Below are 23,269 nucleotides of genomic sequence, written 5' to 3'. Positions count from 1 at the left end.
GACAGAGACCTGGAGCCCACCGGGGCTAGAGTAAACCGGTCTCACAGGGCGAGCCGAAAGCTGAAACTGTGCATGAGAGCAAAGTGACAAAAACTTCCAGAAGAATGAAACCGGCCTTCATTTCCCCCCACATCCACCACAAAAGTGAAGACGGGCACAGCAGCTGGCCTAGACGGCATTAGCCCGTTTGTTTACCCATAATTCGGAGGATATAAGGTTGAAAGCCAAGCGTATGTTGCCAGAATGTTTCCTTGTTTGCTCCTGGACTGCTGACAGTCTGCACGGCAGGACCCTCTGTTCCCGCGTTGTAATCTGGATCAGGAATGGTATCCTGACCTCAGCATGTTTTGGTACACACCACAAGGTGCTCTTAGAGCACACGAACTGGTTTTCTTTAGCATGAGATAAATGAATCCTTATGAAAGAAGCACAGAAGACACACACGCACCAGATGCACATTAGGTACTACAGCTGTTAAATTATTCAGACCCCCAGCGATGATTAGACACTAGACTGAAGAACCCACCACCCAAACTTCAGTGGAGATGCTCTTGGCTCCATCTGTTTCACTGTATGCATCCACTCCTATCAGGCTGTGATATGTGTTAATTTAGACATAGTCTAAATTCACTGGAGTGTCAGCTGAGAGAGAGACCTAGAAGGGAAACAATGTCTCCAGTTTAGATACCTGCATTCGGCATTATGCATTAGACACCTGCGTTAGACACCTACCTCAAGTAGGTGATGTGGATAAACCCAGCAGTGATGAAAGGCTTCTGGTTTCCATACACACGTGGGCAGTGTGGGCATCTGTTTGACTGGACCATTTGTTTTTTGCACTACTGGCTGTTCAGGGAAGAGGTTCAGGAAAAAAAAAAAATTTTTTTTCTTTGTTACACAGATCACACAGAGTTCTGGAATACATGTCCACTCACTGAAGTTTAACACTATTATGCAAGCCTGAAGTTGTTTTTTTTCCACTGTGACATTTTTTGTCCTTTCAGTCAATTTGTAACATGAAGTACAAAAAAGCAGCACTCGGACTACTTGAAATAAGCTGTATGATCCTTTCAAGGCTCAAACATACTATTTCTAGTGGAAGTTCCCTATTGCAGAATTACTGTTCCACTGGGATTTCAACCATTAACGTCAATTATTCTGGAGACTATTTCTGCCTTCAAACAGTGGCTTTATGCAAATGGCAGAAGGAAACAAATAAAACCACTCCAAGAGCTCCCATACTTTAGAGCAATAAACATATCCAGAAGTAACGAGAGAAAATGGTGGCAAGAATCCCCAGGATATTATACATAGAGAGAAGCAAGTATTTCTGTAGGTGACTTCACCAAATAAATAACTAACAGCAGTTTGTGACCCTTATTAAAAATGACACAAGGCAACTTGTGCAAACTTCCTGAATTTCTCTCAAGATAAGTCTGCCACAGACTGCAGTGTAGTGAAGATACACCTGACAGCACAGCTCTGGATATAAGAAATCAAATTCCAGGCTAAGAGACATATCCTCAGCAAGAGACCTTTCCTATATCAAGCAGAAAGCAAACTTCCTCTTGTGACAGGAGTTCTTCAACCCGCCAAGTTGTTTACAAGAAAAAGAGGGTGTTCTGATGCGTCCAGGAATTTCATACCTGCAGTTCAGAGAAATGAATTCCCGTTTTCACCTAGGATGGTCCAGTATCCAAAAACCTTCAACACTTAAAACCAAAAAGAAGATATTCAGAACACTGCAAATTCTGTTCAGCTCTTTAGATAAAGTTCAGTCTTCAAAGTTTCATAATTTAAGATTTTTTTTTTAACCTGTGTTTTTTTTCTTCCACTGAAGTTTTTATTATAAGAAAATTCTGCCAGTCAAAAATGTTAGAGGTGAGCAATCGCAGGGGAATCTAGGTACGTAATACTGTCTCCACTGAAAGACAGCAGATTTTAGCACATGAGCAAGCCCCTAAAACTCCCTCTTTAGATGTGGGCTGGGGCAACAGTGGCAGCATACTCTGTCTGTAACTGGTACTCGTAAGCTCTGAAGGCTAAGGCCAAAGATATTAAAATAGAACTTGCGATACTTTGCACTGTTCAGAAGATGGTGGACACTTTAAGGAGACTAATTCCCAAATAGTTACAAACACGCATCCTCTGACACCTCTATTAGAACTGAACACCCAGATTTGGCACTCAAGTAACTCAAAGAATTATTTCAGTTGCGTAGCCCAGCCTGACCCAGCCGTGGAGCAGTTCCTAGGGAGAGTGGCAGCATTAACCTCCAATTTCCAAGACTCCATGCTGAAACCACATAATATAGCCTTCTCTTGAAATAAGTAAGAAGGCCTAACCTTTTCCAGCACTTTGACTGATTGCTAATTAAAGCTTGTCTTCACAGCTTTACATTTAAAAGAATCACAATGTAATAAACAGCACCAGCGCTGCCCTAACACTGAGATTTTCATCCTTTAGCTACTGCCCACTGCCAGCGTGGGTACTAATGGCACCCAAGCACCAAAATCAGCAAGACTGCTTATAACAAAGTAGATAAACAGCTAAACTTGCTAACTATAACGACCAATAATTGTATTATTTTTTTTAACCAGTAAGTCCCACCTCACAAGGTTTCACTGCCTTGCGAGCTCCTGTCGCGATCGCACACCACAACCCTCGTTGTTCAATCCCCCGTTGTATATTTGTCAGAAGCACACAAGATTTCAGCAAAGTGAGTGATACACTTCGGCAACGCAGCCATCCAATTACCGAGGAAGATGTTGGCTCCTACAGTGATCTTGGCAGTAACATACAAAAGTAGTTTTTAAAAGAATCGGATGATTCATAAGTTCCCTTTTCTTTTGTGTAAGGGGCTCTGAGTAAAACTATCTACGGGGAGGGTGGGGGGGAATGGTGGCAAATATGAAAAAGTGACCCACAAATAAGAGTGAAAAGAATAAAGATTTCAAAATGAAGGATCAGAAATGCATCTATAACAAAGGTGAACACTGACAAAGGAAACTTGAAAGGTAGATATTTGGGGGGAGGGAGGCAAGGGGCAAGTGGTGCCGACACTGTGGAATTACCTCCCCGGACATGTAGAAGTGGACAATATCTTCCATAACACATAAATGAAATATGCACCCTAATAAAACAGAGTTGCCCTCTTTTGCCTTCCCCAATTTGTAACAAATGGAATGTTTGATTTGAGTGTTTGAAGTTATTCCAATGCAGTGGAGGGTAATACGCTGCGATGCTTATTTATTAGCTCCTCTAAATGCATAAGCCCCTGTCTGATCAATCTCCCCGTGTAGCCTAAAAGCTATATAAATCTGAGCAGCCACTATGAAAGGGGGAGGGCGGAGAGGAGGAAAGGAAGGAAAAGAACAAAAGAATAAGACAAACCACGGTGGATCATGCACAAGTGGATAGGGGAACAAGCGAGGTATCAAGAGGCCAGTAAAAGCTGAAGCAAAACCACAAACCCAGAAGCGACGTGAGCTTTGAGTCTTTACCACAATATATTCCAAACCACAAGGCACATGAAAGTACAAAACAACATCGGACAGGGAGCACAGAGTCGTAGTTGTTAAGTGCACCCTCATGAGTACTGATCAACACATCTCTTACACAACACTTAAACAAGGAGGAAGGAAGAGAAAAACCTAACCACGCGCTAGTTTAAGAGGACCTTTTGCAGAAGCACAGACAGTGTTTACAAGCTGTCCAGGGATGGCTCTGTTGGGGTTCATCTCTGTCGACTACGTAAACTTTTAAAAAGGTTAAAAGTGAAGTTACTCAGCTACTATGAAATGGAAAACGGGCTGCTTCTAAGGTGGCGTTTCCACACTCAAATCTGTTTCCTTCCAGATCCTACGAAACCCCTCAACATCTGCTACGTAAGCAACACGGAGGAACACTCGGAAATTACTCCTCAGCTCTAGCAGGCTTCCTCGGTGCTAGCAGGTACTGAGTATCTCTCTGGATCAAGTCCTTATTTGCTGTCAAATCCTTTTTATGGCAGTATAATCATTAGCTTTACTGGCACTGTTACCCTCGTAACTAATTAGGAATCTTGGATGGATGCAGAAAATGATTAATATTTAGTCACTATGCATCTACTACAGAAGCAACCTATTATCAAACAAGTGACACCTCCACAAACTTAAATTAAATAATGGCTCCCACAGAGGATTCGGAGCTACTGACAGAATGGCAAGTGATTTAAGTAACATAAAGCTGAGCAACTGGTGATGGATCACAGTTTTTTCACTCGCTCTGTTACAGCCTGTAATAGAACAAATGATCATTTTTCAGCCTAATTGAATATGGCCGCCCCGCTTATACACAAAAGGAGACAAAGCTATATAATTTGCTTCATTAAAATGCATTTTTATGGCATCTGAAAGATTAAAAAAAAATTGGTGCTGTTGATAGGGAAGATTAGAAAAATAAAATTTATCATGCAAACAGAACTTGCAAATGAGGTGTACTTTGGCATTCATACTGCTTATGCTTGGGCAAGAAAGATTAAGTCCTGAGCGCTAAAGCACACAGAGCATCCATACTGTGACAGTAATCATAGTTTCTTAAATAAGAATTATGTCACTATACTACTTTGAAGCAGCATTTTGTCATTACCTGTTGCAGTGACTGGCTGGGCCCTACTAAATAATTTTCAGAGAAGTTGTCAGGCAGAACCAGAGAGAATCTAGTGGCCTTCAAAAAGTTCAGGGTAAAATTTTTTTTTTCATAATGATTAGAAAAAAAAAATAAAATCAAAACACCTGTTAACAAAGAGCCTTTTCCAACATAAAAATCAAAGCTTCAAGCAAGAGTGCTGCATTTCTATAACTTCAATGACACTAAAGCTTTCCAAGATGGCATGTTTTGGTACTCTCACCTCCACAAGCCAGACGGCAAACCTAGTTGTTTGTCCTCTCCCCCTTCCAATCCCCCTTCCAGCTTTCATTGCTTGGAGATGCTAGGGAGAGATCTAGGAATTTAAAATTAGTTACCATTTGACACTGGAAAACAAATTTGGTTTTTCTTCTATATTTCTAGCTTGGCCAAGAAAGCAACATGGCATCTCTGCTATTTCTCTACAGAGCATCACTTAGGTGAGAAAATGCTGCTCTGGCAACAAATATCTGCTCATCAACTGCTGCCAGAGCACCAGAATGTGGTGTGATTGCCCCACCAAGCACGGAAGCACAGCCTGAGCTCCATACTGGTTTCTGACTAAAATACTCACACCCGTTTCCAGCTCTGCTCCTTCTTGAACCTCTTTGACCTACACCCTCTACAGTTCAGCCATAGGATTCCCCTTATTTAGTCTGAGCTGACAGCTCCGTGTTCAAACAGAATGGAAGTCAAGGCTAAGACAAAAAGAGATCCAAACTACCAGGAGGAAAAGAACTTGAAGGGGAAAAATAATCAAACGTCATCTTGCCAAGTTGGAGACAACACTGTAATCTGTCTCTGCACTTGCTTTGTTTTACTTGGGGTTTTTTGTGTTTTTAAAGCAATCTTGTTAGGAACAGCAAATTGCCTTTTCCCATGGTTTAGACAGCAAACAACTCTTTCAAAACAAAACAGAGATTTGCCATATCAATTAATCCATTCCTGGGCTCTATGTACTTAATTAGTTCCAACATAATTATTGCAAAATAGAATACGTTCACCTGTATCAACTTAAACTAAGCCAAAATTACTTGGAAAGATGCTGGAGATTTCTATCATACGCTTATAACATGGAAAAACATCCAAGCCCTTCACCGTTATTTATTACTATATTATAAATTTTATGTATTAAGGAGGTAAGGATCCTGTAGACTAATTTAAATTTCTTAACACCTGCAAGATAAACTCAACCCAACAGTGAAATGGCAGGACTATCGAAATAATTTGAAATCAAACCGAGATCTCTGGCTGTTGCTGTCAATACAAGCCAATAAACCAGTCACCCAGCCTTAACCATTAGAAAAGGTGAACCTAAGCTTAAATCAAACTGTTTATAGCATTTCCAAAACAAAACAAAAAATCTTCTGGAAACAGACAGCTAACCAACATTTCTTCCATTTGAATTGTAAAATTGGTTTCAATAGCATGAACTCATCCAATCCTAGATATTGGGGTGTTGCCATAATGTACACCAAGGAGCATCAGCCAGAAATCTAAGGCCATTTATTAAATTTGCTTTCAGAATGGGAAGCAAACGGTGATCTTATGAACACATTCAGGCTTTAAAAAGTCAATCGTACTATTAACACATACGGATTATCTTTTAAAAAAATTAAACTTCAGAACTTGGAAGTTAATTTACGTACAAAGAAAGGGAGAGTCAACAGATCAGTGGAATCTAAGCAGGATAGCTTTGATACACAGTCTCTTTTAAAAATTAAATCTAGGTGTACACACATCCACCTGCCCCCAAAAGACAGATGCAGCGCAAAAAAGTTTTAGCATGACCATAAGCGATGAACACTTAACACTCGGCTCTGCCCACTATGGCAAAGCATTAACCCTAGAAGCTCCCAGAATGTTGAACATCGCTCCACTCTCCAGATGCTCTTAGCGTTACCGTGTCATGGACTCAGTTTCCCTTTGGAGAAGAATAGCAGATAGGATGATGTTATATTTAAACCAGATTCCAGATCTCTTAGAAGATCAAATCTGATTAAGAAGTCAAGAGTATTGAAGGCAGTAACTGTGTCACTGACCAGAATATCATTTGATGGGGAGAAAGAAAAAAAAATACAAGTCCATGCAGCGTATTAGCACGCTTGGATTCTTTTCTTCCCCTGCGCAAGGCCAGGGTGAAGAGTCTTTGTTTCAGTTGCAATACTGCTGAGCTGCACAGCTCATGCTTCTATACATAGAACTTGTAAGATATACACGAACATTAAAACTGACTCCAGCTCTGTTGCTAAGAAACTACGAAGGATAGCTTTTTTGGCCCTCTTCATTTATAAAATAACCACTTTGCCCTATGGGAGAACGAATGCAATCTCTCAAGTCCCTCAGTGCCTTGTTCTCATTTTTAAATGAACACAGAAAGATGATCGAGAATGCTAGGAAGTGTAAGCGATCTCCATTTTTAAGATGCCCTTGAAAATGAGATGAAAAACATGGTTTCAACAATCAACTGCTGTCGTATTTATTAATCTTTCAAGCAGCAGATTCTTTCCCCTTGGCAACAGTGAACTATGTGTATGTGCTTCTGTCTCTATTACAAACCTTCTTCTAAGAAAAACAAAACACCAGCTTCTGAAAGCACCTACAAATTATTTAGTTTGTACTGGAGTTAAACTCTGAGTTTAGAGTTTAGCTTCCGTCCCCACACAGAAATAGCTTTCTAAGCTGTGGCAACTGGCCAGTGTAAATATTTGTTGTATTATTTTTTGGGATCAGCAATATGGTAAGTGCTTGATAGATAAAAATATTCCACACGAAGGCAGAAAGACGATGAATCAAGAAACATATGGCAGTTAAACAAAGCAAATTAAAAAAATGATATTGTTAAGAAAAGACTAACTTATCTGGCAGCTGCGGAAAGATTAAGACGAGCAAAAGCGGTGAAATCACCCATTTTGAAGCCAAGGTCACTGACAGGATTTATAGATTTATCCCTGAAGGCAGCCTTTGCTGAACATGAAATGCTGAAATAATTTATTTTTTTTTTTAATCTACTTCCCCCACCCCATTTGGGCTATCTCATTTGCTGGAGGCTTTTAAAATTCATTCCTTTTCACAGCTGGTTAAACAATGGAATCTTTCTGCAAACTAAAAGGACAAAATTGATTGCCCTACACAAACTTTTCTGCACGTATAATTGATTTTTAATTCACTGTCTTATTTCCGAAAGGACTCGACAATAAACTCAGTGCTGTATGTGCAATATTGATCCCTTTAAACAAGGACTTGGATCAAAGACTGATGCAAGTTAATCACAACCAAAAAGATTATTATCTTCTGTCTAGAAACCTGTGTTTAAACTAAATTCACCATTCCGAGCCATATTAGAACTTATATTTTCTAGCTGTACTACACCTTATAATTTTGTTAACCTGTCAACTGCTAAGTAACTGTGATTTTATGCAACTTTTAAATAACTTTTTTTTTTTTTCCCCCCAAGCATAATAATTTCATCCTTCATTAGTTACTTTTTTTCTGTGAGGACCGATGGTTCTTTCACATTCTGAGTTCTTAGAATAAGCTACAGACAAGTCTGTGCATTCCCACTCTTCCTTAAAGTAAAAATCTTACTTATTCTCCTTAAAATAAAGGAGAACTACTAGACCATGGCAATTTGTGTTTGGTGGGTTTCTTTATCTCAATGCTCAGTTAATTTTCAGCTGTTACTGATTAACACACTTGCAAATGGCATCAGATAGCTTGATTTCTAAAGTCCAGAAAACGTTAATTTAGTAGGAACTGTTACTCTACTATGAAGCTATAATGTTTACTTTTTGTGGATAAAGAATTAAAACTAAGCCCACTCAATTCCTCAAATGCAGCCCTGCAATGTCAGCCTTCTTTTCAAGTATCCCTTGATGATTTTTTTCTCCCCCTGACTATTCCAGAGGCTCTGTTTCAATTTTGCTGTGAATTACATTTTCTATAGCTGCCATATAAACAGTAAATAAAATTCATGGTATTTTTGCCCCAGTAAGCTGCTCTGTCTTCCAGCATATCTGAAAAGCCTGGCTTCAAAGGAGTGAGCAATGAAAACAATGTTTTCATGAGCAGATACTCCAAAAAGGGCAGATGAGAGACATTTGAAAATGATTCTAGGCAAAGAAGCCAAGCAAATAAATGTGTGTTTTGCATAAGTAATTTCTTGACCAGCTACACTGGATTACAAATACTTGCAAACATGTTAGGAAATTAGTTTGCTGTATCTTGTCATTTTTGGCAGAAAGATCTCCACTTGTATTTTATGACAAATGAGCTTTAAGCTGAAGCCAGGTGTGGATATTTTAAAATTTATGAACTTGTAAATCCACGTACACGGCCAATTAACGTTTATCACCAGCAAGGATTAACTATCCCTGCCCATAAATTTAAGAGGTTGTTTGAATCTAGGTTGTTTACCTCAACTACTCTACATCAAAAGCAATGTAAAATATTTAAAGGGCAGCATATTTCATGATAAAAGCTAGTTATCAGGGACGTCACAGCGTGTCATCGACAGTTCTGTCTGCAGATGCACAAGTGAAAAAAGCACCTTCTTCCTAAGGAACACTCAGCAATTCTCTTTTTTTTTTTTTTTTTTGAGGATTTAACATCTCTGAGAAGACGGGACCCAATATAGAAGGAAAAGGAGGAAATGGCCAAGAAATAACGCAAAACTATTGTTTCGCCCAGATTCTCTTTAACTTTGGAAGACAAGAGCCCTGAATTTCAAAGGTGGTTCAATTAGCCTCGCCAGTGTTCTTCATAATCAACATCTGAATGCTAATTAGGAGCACAGTTCCATGCAGCAGAAGCATCCCTGTGCAATAAACTGCAACACAGCAGCAGTGAACTCTGCCTTCAGCTAGCATGCATAAGTAAACAGAATTAATAACTACCCAAGTGTGGACGGCTGACTTAATCTGTTTCGATTAGATGCAGCTCAGCCTGAGGCCTTTGTGTTATTTAAAATGTGTTCATCATGTTTAATTAAAAACCTAATAAACTAGAGGTTCTTTTAGTTCTGATTTGTATTTCTCTCTTCTGTAAGCTGTATCGATTTTGTTAGTACTTTTGATAAAAAGGCAGAAAAAAAGCACATTCTGAATAAAGAGACAAAACTGTAAGATCAAATCAGCAAGACTCACGTGAAGAACAGTCAGAACTACTCTACTTCCTTGGACATTTCCAATGCATGAGGCATACCAGAACCGAAAAGCATTTCATTTGGTAATTTCAACAAAACTTTAGATGACCACTGTATCCTCTGTCAATTAGAGCCGTTTGACAGGTTATTTATCTGAAATGGAGAAGTGTCGGGTTCGGACCTGGAGCAAGTGTAGGGTCAGAACTGTACTGAAGATCATTAAAAGTATAAAAGCCATTTTGCAGAGAAGATTTTGTTCCAAGATGGGTGGAAATTCTGCAAGGACATTTTTTTTCTGGTGAAATATTTCCACTGAAACTACGCCAGGAAATACGGGTGTTCAATTGAACCTAAACTGGAAGAAGCCAATGATCATAGTTCCAGATTTGGAATCTGGGGAAAGTAAAGCAGCAGATCATCAGGGCAAGCGTTTAAATATAGACACTCGGTTTCAGATTTGTTGGGCTTATTCCCCATAGACAACAAACTCTAAGTCTGCATGTTTCGAAACACAATTTCAGTGTCAGTTTTGAAATGTTTTCAACTGGAGAAGACGACTCGATCATCACCATTCCATTCTTATGAGTGATTTCTAATGGTTTCCATCAAAAAGGCCTGTTCTCTGTCAAAGATTAAGAGACACTGTTAGAGGTGACTGTGAGATACAGAGTAGACCTCACTTCTATTCCACTCTGACAATCTCTTGCTGAGTTTGAGTGAAGCATCTTTGTTTTCTCAATGCATTGTAAGTAAGGCAAATACTAGTGACATCTTGCCTGTACTACAGCCTAACGCTGTCGTACTCCAAGTGACAACAACAGTGCTAGAGAGATGCGGTGACACCAAGTCTTTGGGAGACTAGGAAAGATGGCTGAAGAAAATGAAAGGAGAAGAGTGGTTACTCTGTTATCTTAGCGATTAATATTCACTGTGTAGCATTAGTGGAAGGCATCACACTGAACACACGCCCAAGGGCTAAGTCATCCCCTTTTCCCAGCTCCACCGGCCTTGCCCTAGCAGCCAGCATCATGCCACACGTCAGCCATGGCATTCAGTGGCAGGAAACTTTGAAAAGGACACCGCCACCATCCGTATCAAAACAGAGGACTTGCTCCATGGCTTCTTCCCAAAGACTTCACTCTGAACCACCCTGCTTTCTATTTGCAACTGCAGCCCACCACTAAGATTCCACCAGGTGATGCTGCTGAATAGTGCTCTATAGGCTGCACGCTTCCAAAGTGCTTAAATATGACATTATATATATGAGAACTGCTCAACAAATTTGTCCACAGAAGTAAACTCACAAGCCTTACAAGAGAAACCAAACCCCCCCATACCAAACCACTGCTGGAAACTGATGCTGTCAGGTGTAGCGTAAACAGGAAACAGCTGCTCTTAGAGCTGCATGTGGAGGCATCGGCACAGAAGTTTCTTTAGCCACTTTTATCAGGCAGTGTGGAAGGCTGGTTTTCACAGTATGCCTCTGAATTTACATACTGGAATAAAAAAGCTTTAAAAATAGCCGTAGGTTTCGAAACACAAGGGAGACAACAAACCTCCATCTTCATATTTACAGAGTCTTCCATTTAATTCAATCAGCGGCAAATTTTATCCTCTGCTTAATTTGATCTAAACCTCTGTAACCACATCATCAGTAGTAAAAATAACCTAACTTCCATCCTTTATTTTAATCAGTTCTGATCACTGCAAAGCAGCTCTTACTTGATATTTTGGTCACATGCAACAAAGCTGGTTTAATTAACGGGAAAGGCTTTCGGCAACAGATAGTCCACAGAAAAAGTTAAAAGCTTTATAAATAAATAAATTTTCAATAAACTTGAGATGTTCACACAGAGTTGTGTCACAAATACTACTGAATGCTACAGAGACCTGTGCTGGACACAGCATTGCTATCATGCACAAGAAAATCAACAACATTAATCATCCAGCACAGTGGAAACGGACTCAGTGAAAACACTCGTGCAAGTAATAGATCAACCAACTTGGGGGATTTCCGACTTAGGAAGCGTAAAGTTTTTAGGAATTAGTTTTGTACTGTCAGTTCTTTCCCTGCATGAAGGTGTCTACACTTCAACTGAGGCTGCTTTTGCCACTGCCCGAGTACCTGACATTGCCCCCGTGCTCCCGCCCAGCCCCACAACCTTACGGCTCCCCTGCAGCAGAGCTGACCCTCACCTTCAAAACCTGGCAGAAAATTAATTTAACACTAACAAAAGGTGGAGTGTGACTTTTTGGGGGTCCAGAGGCATGGCAGGGGGCAGAATACGATTATGGGATTAGAAAGGCAGGAATGGAAAAACTGAGACAACAAAAGTCCTGGTCTACACGATTTCGGTTGGTCCCACGCGACAGAACCTCTCTCAGGTAAGGGGATTAACTGAGCAAAACTCTGTACCTGGTGTGGTGCCTGCTTAGTTATCCAAGTTGTAAAAATTAATAAGTAGGTATTTGCTGAGCCACCAGAAGAGATTAATTCTAAATCCAGCACAAACAGGGAGATGGTTTGGACCTGGGTCTTCCACTTCCCTTGGAAGTGTCTCTCTTGGATTATCAACCAGGCACGTTTATCAGGGGCTTCCTCCAGCTCATCACTTGCCATCGTGAGACCGGGGGGGAACACATGCCCTTAGGATTCTCAACAAAATTTAATTTTTTTTGCCAGACTTCGGGTTTGACACTTCAGTGTTTTCTGAGAAATACTCTGTTGTGGAGTTCCTGTGCAGCTTTAGCACCCCGTGTATCACGCAGAAAGAGGTTTCCTCAGTTTCACAGAGCCAACAATAAGGAAACTCGCCTTGCAAGTCTCAGAAATGCTCAGAGTGCAGTACAGCTGCTTTAATCTGGAGTTTTCCACAAACTGCCAGGGACAAACACGCTATGAAGTTGTGCAGGTGGAGCTTAGCTGTCTATAAATAAGAGCACAGTTTGATCTTTGGCTCTGCTGAGGCTGGAGGGCTGCCAAATGTTTCTGGAAACTTGGATGGAACAGAACAAGAACAAATATGATAAAATGAGCTGAGACTGACAATGATTTATAGAGTCAGTGATCATTATTCTGTACTCACAGAGTTTGCACTTTCGGAGTAATGTTTCACTTTTCAATAAACTTTGCTTTTTCTACTCTCTATCATTTCACATGGACTGCTCATCAAAACACCCTGAGCTGCAGCAGCTATGGCATTCACAACATAGCGCAGCTGATGGAAAAAAACAAGGAGAGTGGAAAAAAAAAAAATCTAGACAGAAAAAAAAAAAAAAAAAAAAAAAAAAGAGGTGTTGGCACTGCACAATTTAACCATGAATGTGGGAAAGAATGTACACAGAGAAAACAGAGGTTAAAACAATATGAATACAAACTTACTATACGCAGGGCAGAGCACTTGAACTGTTTGTTCCGGCAGTCTGTTCCCTAAACAAAAAATCCCTTTTATGACAAGATAACTGGAAAACTTATCCGGAAGCTTTGTTCTAGGCTTTTTACTCATCTCCTCCTTAGCTTTACTGTCAGCGTTAGCACATGATCCTCTTTCAGTCTACGACTTCAGACAGTCTCCTTACCACAAAGGTTCTTTGTTGGATTTCAGAATAAGCCTACTTTAATACAGGTTTACATGGCCTGGCTACTCCTAATCTAGCTCTTGAAAAAAAAAAGGTTTACATAAGGAGAGAGCAAGCACACATAATTCATTGGAGAAACTCCCTGAAAGACTTTCAGAGAAACGAGAGCTTATAAAAAAGTCTCTCCAGCCATCATCTGAATCATTAAAAAATGTTAAGAGACCATGAAAGTTTCACCCATTATTAATCACTTCTATTTTACAGCACCAATGCCAACTTTATTAGTCACTTAACAAGATCACAAAGTTTATTTTTATTTGCTTCTTCTAATACATCTACCAATTAAGTAGGGGAGGGGGGAAAAAAACCGCAACAAACTTTTCTGTTGTCACTTGTACATGAGCAATGCTGTTTTACACCATATCAGATTTTTTTTCATTTATGTGCCTGTTAAGTATACATGACAAGTTGAATTTCTATCCCCATTTATTCTTATGGTACATGAGAGAAGAAGCTTTTCCAACAGCAAAAACCATAAGAGTCTGAAGTTCTTCTGTGATAAATATTTTATCATAACTAACTTCCAATCATCTGATTTTCTATTTTAGTGCATGCTGCAGCCTAATTATTGAGCTAGGAAATAAAACGTTTTTCCATCTTCACAAAACCAGACATGCCTAGTCAGCTTGCTAAAGAGGTACTGTCTTCTTACATGTTACATTTCACATAAATCTCTTCTGTTAAGCATAATTAACACCACCATTAAAATGCAAAATATTTTTAGGATGCAATCCAAGTAAACTTGTTCAGCGTTCCTCCTGGGTACTGAAAATGCGCTAGTTTCACTTTTTTTTTTTTTTTAAATATAGTCAAGTACTTCTGTGCTAGCTTAAGCTGCAAGGCCTGACAAACAAAGGGCTGTAATCCAAATGCTGCCAGAAAATGCATCTTGTGTTGAATGCAATATTTAAGAATGTTTGTTTACAAGGTGTCAGCAAATTAAGAATCTATAATTTGCTTCCAACTTCACATGATTTATTTCAGTTTACAACCCTACAGAAAACTGTTTAATAAGCCCAGTTGCATTATATCATACGTATAAAAATTAAGCCAGTAGAAACCTCACAATTACAGCAATTAACCTGGAGAATGAACCACAAGAAAGACCTTTGCTTCACTAATTCTCACACAGATATCATCTCCCCAGATTCTGGAAAAATACCCAGAAATAAAGAAACGTGGTCTGTTTGAGCGTGAAGTGCTTTCCCAGCAGCACCACCTCTCTGTCAACTACGGCTTTTATGAAGAGGTGTCTTTCTCAGGTCAAAATTATTTTACTCCACTACCCAGACTGCAGAGCCGTATCTTTTAGTAGGCTAATATCAACAGTAACATTTCAATCCAAAGCCATATACACCAAAACCCTCAGCCTCTGTCTCAAAGAAAGAACAACATGTTTACACATTCCTTCTTTGCCTGCACTCCCACCCCAAACCCAGAAAGATTAAACCACCAGCACATGCCAAATCAGCAGCCATATGGAAGAACCAGCACTGCAACTACTCGATTGTGTAAGACGACAAGACTCGCAGTGTCCCAGGATGTTAAATTGGCCGAGCACAAATCCCTCAGTGATTTCAGGTCCGTCCCTGCGAGGACATCGTGTATTTACTGCACACCCCAAATTCATCACGTCTATACATGACTTTAGGAGCTACGTGTAAGATGGATGCACCGTTTTCAGCACAGTTTCAGAGCCGGACAATTTCGACATACTCTAAATGAGAGGTGGAAGGCATGGCTAAATCCCAGCTTTCAGATCATCTGTTCTTGGTCTGCTCTTTGTCAAAAGATTCATCCATCAAGAACTATGCCAGTGAACACTTTCTAATATTCTGTATGAGGGGAAGAAAGGACTTAATCTCACACTCTGTTTAGGAGAAGGACTGATATCCAACCTCCCATTAGCCAGCCTGAGCTGACACTGTAAGCCTCCTCCAATGCCAGCAGGGAAAAAAACAGGAACAATACTTTGTATGCCTTCTGCATCTTATCCTACTCCAATTAATGAATGTGGCCAGCCTTCCTGGAGGTGAAAGTGAAATTTCGAGTCCAGATGTTTTGCAGCTGTTCATTTACCCTATAGAATCCTCTCAAAAACAGTCACTTGATTGCCTCCTCTCTTATTCTGCTATTAGAAAGATATTTTCCTCATTCTAATTAAGTTCTATAAATCAAATGAGAGCTCACTAACTCAGCATTGTGCAAAAATTTATCCTGTGCAGCAAATTATTTGGCCCTCTTTCCCATAAAGGTAACCTCTTTAGAGGAAAAAAAAAACCAAAAAAACATAAAGAAAGAAAAAAGCAAGAGACACAACATGAACTATAAAGGCTCAGGGGAATAATTTATTTCCCTACCACTTCATCTTCAGTCCAACACTTCTCAATCAGTTTTGGCACAGGTTTCTTCACCAAGCGCTGCAGGGCTTTTCCAGCATCATAGTTACTTTCATGTAGCTAAAAAATAAAGAAGACAAATAGATCATTCAATGGAATTAGCAGTGAATTGATATTGGAGAAAAAAAAAAAAAAAGGGGGGGGCCACATGAGATGTTCTATGCCTAATTATTTTTACTGCTGACATATGAAGTGAAATCTAAACAACCTGAAGGATAATTAGGGTTTTATTAGTAGAAAAAGCAGCATTAAAACAAGTCTATTTTTTCCTTCTCTCCTCAACTTCTCCCAGATAATGTTTGAACCCATAAAGCAGATTTTTTTTTTTTTTTGGTTTAACTTTAGAAAATATTTTTTATATTAGAAATTCCAAGGAAAATTTTAAAAAGCTCCAACAAAATATTTTTCAAAAGGAGTTGTATTTCATGCAGCATATTTTGTTCAGATTAGTAAAACCAACTGGAAAAACTAACACACAGGAGGGACTGCAAGTCATGGGATGTCAATGTTACCCATCCAGAAAATTCCCTTTATTTTTATTGCACTGCAAAGATCACCATGCTGTTGGAAATCAAGTATGGAAGAGAAAGAAACCCTCTACAAATAGCTACAGAAGTACATAAAAGCAGCTAGGGATGTCTACATTGACATTGTTTCAGCTGGTCACAGCCTACCGTGCACATTATTTTCTACCATAAATTTGGTATCTGTATGATCAAACGCTGTCTGAAGTAGACAGTAGACATTGAAATTGGGGTGAGGTAGAAAAACAACTACACTGAAAAAAAAAAAATAATTCAACAATGAACCCGTGAGAATCTCCAGCTCTTGACTCTTGATGGAAAACATTTAGCACACTCTAGATTTATAGCCTGCTCTATCTTCAAAGTACAGTGGGATTTTAAGAACTGAAGGACTAGTTAGGAGCCTGCTCTATGTCTTCTGAAAATAATCTCAAAGAAAAAGAAATATTGCTGGGATGATAAAAACTGAATTATCTTCCTACACCCAAAAGGGAGAACGATTTGCATGCCAACTTCCCTACACAGGCAAGAAGTAGTTTTTCTAAACACCATGCTAAGCAAACCAAAGCTTCAAAGCTGTCGATTAACATCACGGAATTTTACAGACCATCAGAAGATTCCTTTACAATAGGGACAATCAAAACATGATTCTGTACATGGATTATCTCCCACTTTTCCTTCCCACCCAGAATTTATCCTGAGCTATCTACAAACCCGCTGTCTAGAAGCATCCATGCTGCTAGACCTGTGCTTCATCAGTCTCAGAAAGCAGTTCAACAAGTACTGTAATTCCTGAACTTTTCCCAGGGCTGATGAACCGAACAGGGATCACGATATAATTACTGAGGAGCGACAAGATATGAACTACTTTGTCACTATTAATATAAAGTTATAACTAAACCTGATTACAAGAGGAAAAAATTCCTCATTTTTCTTACGTCAAAAGGCTCAACTTTTAGAACAGCACTCTGCTTCAAATAAAAATAGCAAGATTACTTTCTTACTGCTGCTATTTACATGTCTCAACCAATTTGTAAGTACCGATTATGTACATTTGACAATGACCCTTCTACCCTAGGGCTACCTCCTAACAAAACTGTTTTTCTTACATTGCTTCTTTTGTCTGGTCTTGCCTTAACTCAGACTGTAAGCTCTCCGGTGCACAAGAATGCCCTGCACTCATCCTGAATCCAGTAGCATGATTCAGAGACTTTTAAAACCTGTAAGTTAATTACTCAAATCTACTTCTGTTAAGTAGGTCTGAGTGATTTCTACTAAGAAATGAAGGCAGATGTCTGAATCAAGATAGAAGGGAAAAAGCCAATCACTCTCCCTACAGAAATTTTAAGTGAGACTATAATAAAAATCAGTTTCCACTGAAAGCCAGCTTTGTACAGTTCTCCCAGTAAATAACCTCTCTATGAAAGGTTTGTGTATTGACTTCTGAAAGCCACCAAATAACTTAGAGAAGAAAGTCAAATGACATCTTAGATTGCAGTGATGACATTTACAGCACAATACAAACCTGCGTGCATATGTGTGTATATTATACGTATGTATTTAATATGCTGCTTTAAAACTGCACCACGGTTGAATCTAGGTTTAGATGGGACAAGCCCACTGTAAGAAAGGCAGCACGGCTCGAGCCATGGCGCTTCTGTGAACAATGGGGCAGAATATTCAACAAGACTTCAAGGGCTGCAGCAGAACTTGCCAAAAGCTGGGATATGGAAGGCAAAGCTCTGCCCAGGACTCATGCAGTTGGGAAAAGAAAGCACATCTGTCAGACCTGGTACGAAGCAGTCTTCACGTTCGCTTCCTGGCTTTTGCCAACTCAGGCTTTAAATAGCTTGTGCATTTGTAAGTACACTGCTTTTTCATAAAACAGGGTTCACTTTTTCAATAGAAATGATACCAAAAATGGACAAGGAATTTCAGAGAACAAGACGTGCCCATTTCGCACAAGGCAATGTGGTCTGTCATATGGGGCAGCACTTCATGAAATGGTGGATTTTGGATACCACGTATCACGCCACATCATCTTCCCATCTATTTTATTAGCATCCCAGTTTTCTGGTCATGACTGCCATGGATTGTGACAGTCTATAAAGCCAATTTATTTGCAGTACAAAGTGCTAGAAATTACTTTGTTTTCTTCAAGTAAAGTCACTGCACATGAACCTCAAGGTATTGGAAGTAAAAAGCTGATTTATTCCATCTGCTGATGAAATTTCAGTTCCATATAATTGAGCCTGCTTTGTAACACCCAAAGAGCTGAGTTTCCAGAAAACAATTTGATCAACAATTGTTAGTAAACACCTCAAACTGACCGTCTGAGGTCCAAAACCACAAAGGGCCAGGTTAGCTGTAACAGCAGAAGTGCACAGTCCTCCAGAAAATGAGGCCACACAAAAGTCACGTATCTCCTACTGACAGGGGTGAACATGTTATCAGCTGTGTTACAGAAGTCATTAGTACATTATGAGTTGCACATCACACAAATTGGCTCAGATCATCTATCATCAGCAGGAACAGGTCCTGAACTAATGAAGGTGCTTTTCCACCTCCACCAAGTTATTGTGGCATTCAAAATTTATTTATACTTGAGAGACTTTAAAGAAACTAAAGGACCTCTAAAAATAAAAGGTCACTACTGGGCAAAGACCTCTGATCATTACCTGCAATATATTTTTACAACAAACAGTAACGTTCCCTAACGGGCAACCTAAACATATTCCCCCTCCCAACAACTACAATAACAACAGCATCCAGGGTGTTATTGCAGTAAAACAAGTGCTTGGCTAATATAACAAGAACGAAAAACTAAACCAGAGTGGTTTTCTATTCGTTTTCTGCTTTCTATATGGCACCTACTGAGAAGTTAGAGATACTCTGTACAATAATTATATGTACTTGGGCAGAGTAACCATAGGAAAACATGCTTCAACTTCCAAAAAATAATTTCCTCCCCAGCCCCCTTCTTCAGCTATCTGATCTCTGCAAGTTAGGAGCCTGCTCTATGTCTTCTGAAAATAATCTCAAAGAAAAAGAACAAAACAAAAGAACTCTCTACTGCTAAGAGAACATTAACACAGCAGAGCCATCAACAGCACCTCAGCTGCTCTAAGTCAGGGAGATGCATTCCCTGAGATCACTTTGGGGAAACCACTGCTTTCAAACCTGTCTCCCCAGGCAAAATTTCCTAATGTACAACAGAACCACAGCTTGTAAATCTGCCTCTGGTGACTACATCAGTGTCAGCTCCCACGACTCCACCTCCGTGCCACTGAAACAACCATCTCCGTCCATCCTGCATACGCCCCAAGCCAAGTGATGAGAGCAGAAAGCCAGACGTGCAGTGCCAGTGCTCAACACCAACCACAGAACCATCCAGGCTGGAAAAGACCTTGAAGATGATCTACTCCAACCATTAACCTAACACTGGCAGTTCCCAACTACAGCATATCCCTAAGCCCTATGTCGACCCTACTCTCAAAATACTCAATACTCAAACAACACTAACGACTTCAAATTTTTTAACTTGTTTTTTTTAAGACTCCTGTGGTATGCAATACCTACTTAAAGGCATGAAAATAAGATGTTGTCTTTTCTCTGGGTACACATTAATTTTTCTCCTTGTTTGCACTCCAACACTGGGAACAGGTCCATCCTAAAGGAAAAAGAACTGTTTGTTTTGCCAGCTCACCTTGCAAATGCTTTTTTCTGTGCACGCCACTACCTAAAAGATTTGTCACTTAGGAAATTTGACAGTGTTGAAGAGAATAGTGCTTCTGTTTCTTTTCCCCCTTTGCTCCCTCCCAAAACATGCAGTAATGCCAAAGCCTCTTTGTAATTTGGAGGGCATCTTTACTTCGCCTCAAGGACAACACGTGTTTTCCCTGGCAGTCCTATTGCCCAAGCAGTTCAATCTGAAAAAAAAATCAGACAAGCCCAGAAAGAATGGACTGGTCTAGCAGGCAACTACTCTGGTTACTGAAAATATGAGAGCGTTAGGCCACCAGAACTGTCCCAAATCAGCAACAGAAAATGTGAGCATTACTTTTGACCAAGTCACTACATTAATAACAATCACAAAACCCATAAGCACAGATATGAAAGAAGAAAAATCATATAACAGAGAAGACACAGGTATGTAAACAAGAGACCTGATACAGGTTTATAGTCTCCTGAAGAACGTTACTTTTAGCAAGCAGGGGGGGGAAAAAAAAAAAAGAAAAAAAAATTTTTTAAGTGCCAGGAGTAGGATAATGCAGCAAAGGAGAAAAAAAAATTTTTTTGCCAGTGCCAGAGTTCCATTTACGTGTTTCAATCTGGCTCATTCTCTGCTTATTACTTTCGGTCATTTAATATATATAAGCACTTTATTGGCAAACAACTCAAAGATATAAATAATAGCTAATGATGACTGCCTATGGTTTCATTAACTTCTGGTTGAACTTTTCAAGCTATACTAGATTACCATCCTGTCATCTCGAGAATCACCATTTTCAGCATTCACTCTGCCATCTAAATTTTGAATCACTGTGACATTATGTGTATATATACAACCGCAACGAGAGGAATCAACACAAGCATAACTATACTTTAAAACAGAAAATACAGCAACTTCTGCATCACTGGACAGGATTTAAAAGAAAAATTCTGAATGTGCACGTGTCTAAAAACCTCATTTATATTAGAGCAGTCATTAAACAATGCTAGATCACAGGCAAGCCTTATTACCATAAAGTCTGCACATTACCACAAGGTTTCAAGTTTCTACTAAAGCTTCTCAGCAGAGCTGCCATTTTCTGTCTGCGTGATGTTGCAAATAAATTCTCCTTTTGGCATGGCTCAGCTGTCAGGCACCTCTGTTCTGTAATGAACCCATGAATTACATCTTGCAGCTCTGACATCTCTGGTCTTGCTCATCAAAATATTGTTCTTCAATTGTAATTTATAACTTAATTTAAATGTCCCTTTTACTGTGACCTTTTTAGATCAGAATGGCATTGCATCTGGCAGCTTCTACTTCAGCAAGGCATCCTTCTGCAATTACAGTCATTATGATCTCCATTGAAAAGCCCATCTGAGTTAGGTTGCATTCATGCTACAATATTAAATAATTGCAGTCCATTAAAAACACTGTTAGATTCCAGGGTCTTTTTCTCTAAGGAAAAATTGCTACTATACAGTGAGAAAGTAGTACTGAACTCCTTTGAAATCTACCCAGAAAAGTCAATAAAAGCAGACGGGATTGTTCAGCCAGAACACACTTTTGTGGGGATGCAGCCACGTCCAGAATTTATAGAACAGCACTGGAATCCAGGAGTTATCCAGGTTCGAGTGCTGGCTCTTCCACTGAATGGTCACTGGTCACGGACAAAGCACATCACTTGTCAGGGCACAAAGATATAAAGCCTGAGCTGTCAAACACGAGGGAAGTACTACCAATATTGGCAGAGCTTTTTAAAACTTAAGTAATAAAGATGAGTCAAAAGAAATTTTTTACTGCTGCCAAGCAAGATGCTTCGGTGGCATTGTAAGAGATGTGGTATTTGCCTGGTACTGCACTGTCGGTATTTACATAACACCCCCACCATTTATTTTAATCTATGCAGCCTTAAGAACATTGTAATTATTAATAAGGGACTTGCTCCTCTCACTGAAAACGTAAATGGTCAAGATAGCCAGTAGTTCTCTGTAAAACTGCAGCATGCTTAAGAGGGCAGAAAATACAGAGGAGAGAGAAGGAAAAAGACAACAAGGAAAATGAACAGCAGAATGAGAATTACTGCCATGTGGCTTGAGCAGCGAGGTCTTTTGGTGTAATTACTCTAATCCAACCATCTAATTTAATACAAAATGTAATTCAGGCCACTTTCAGTAGCAAAGCTGACAAATTTCAGTTTGATGCAGATACTCTTTAAAGCCACGGACATCTCGCCCTACTATCAAATGGAATAGGCTCCATAGCAAATATACTTCATTGGGTGAAACAGCAAAGATCTATTTTTTCCAAATTTGCAGCACTCTTTGAAGTGCTCATCCTCCAAAATGAGAAGGTTTGATTTTTATCAGCCTTGTCTGATAGCCAAAACAAGACACCAGCACCAAATGCCCTTTAATTCCAGGAATTTCCTTCCCCTTGCTGAAATTCTACCTCCTCCCCACCTGCTGTAACACACTAAACAATCTGGATCAGTGAAAAAAAAACAAAAAACCACACTGCCCTCTCATACAACAAAAGTACTTTGCTGAGCTCCCTCTGGTGCCCAAGGACAACAGAACCTTGAACCAATCAAGAACCTAAACTATTCAACAAAGACTCTGCCCAACAATCTTGTTTTGTCAACACGCCGTCACAATGAACTGCGTAGTTTTGATGTCTGACTAGTTGACACACGGCTTGGCCTGCAAGAGAATTTGGAACTAACAAAACAAGAAGGTGACAGAAATCAGTAAGCTACTTCAAGAGAAAATTGCTACTAGTTCTGCTTTGTAAAATATCTGACAGCTTGAAAAAAACAGAAATCAGTCCTCACTGCTTTGGGGAAGGAAAAAAAACACCACCCAACCCAAGAACCACCAAAAAGCAACTTCCATCTCTTTCCCCCCAGTTCTAATCTATTTTAAGCTTCTAAATAACTCTAATTGCTACAAAGTGATCTAAGATGCTAATGATGGAGATTAAAAAGCCAGATGCTTGTGTTACATCCACTTTTCACGTTGGCACTGCCAGGGCTCTGCCGAAGCGCTCACAATACAGTTGCAAAGCAGAGAACAGCAGAGGGAGCTACCTGTGCCAGCTGCTTTGTGGGCAAACAACAGGCATGGCAAGGGCTCCACAAGCACCCAGAGCAACGACTTGCCAAACACCTGCAAAACTTGAAACA

At 39.7% G+C, this 23,269-nt stretch overlaps 1 protein-coding gene across 3 annotated transcripts in view; it reads right to left on the bottom strand.

Moving 5' to 3' along the window:
• The window catches only part of RERE (arginine-glutamic acid dipeptide repeats), a 251,296-nt gene that overhangs the window by 66,867 nt on the left and 161,160 nt on the right, over window positions 1-23,269 (bottom strand). For all 3 annotated transcript variants that reach the window (XM_026862554.1, XM_026862556.1, XM_026862555.1), the window contains exon 10: window positions 15,811-15,909. In XM_026862554.1, coding sequence (XP_026718355.1) covers window positions 15,811-15,909 — 99 coding nt within the window. The remainder of the gene's footprint in view (window positions 1-15,810; window positions 15,910-23,269) is intronic.

The sequence above is a fragment of the Athene cunicularia genome (genome assembly GCF_003259725.1).
Source record: "Athene cunicularia isolate RWA chromosome 21 unlocalized genomic scaffold, athCun1 chr21_part1, whole genome shotgun sequence".
In the NCBI taxonomy this organism is placed as follows: domain Eukaryota; kingdom Metazoa; phylum Chordata; class Aves; order Strigiformes; family Strigidae; genus Athene; species Athene cunicularia.
This window is presented reverse-complemented; position numbering and strand designations above follow the sequence as displayed.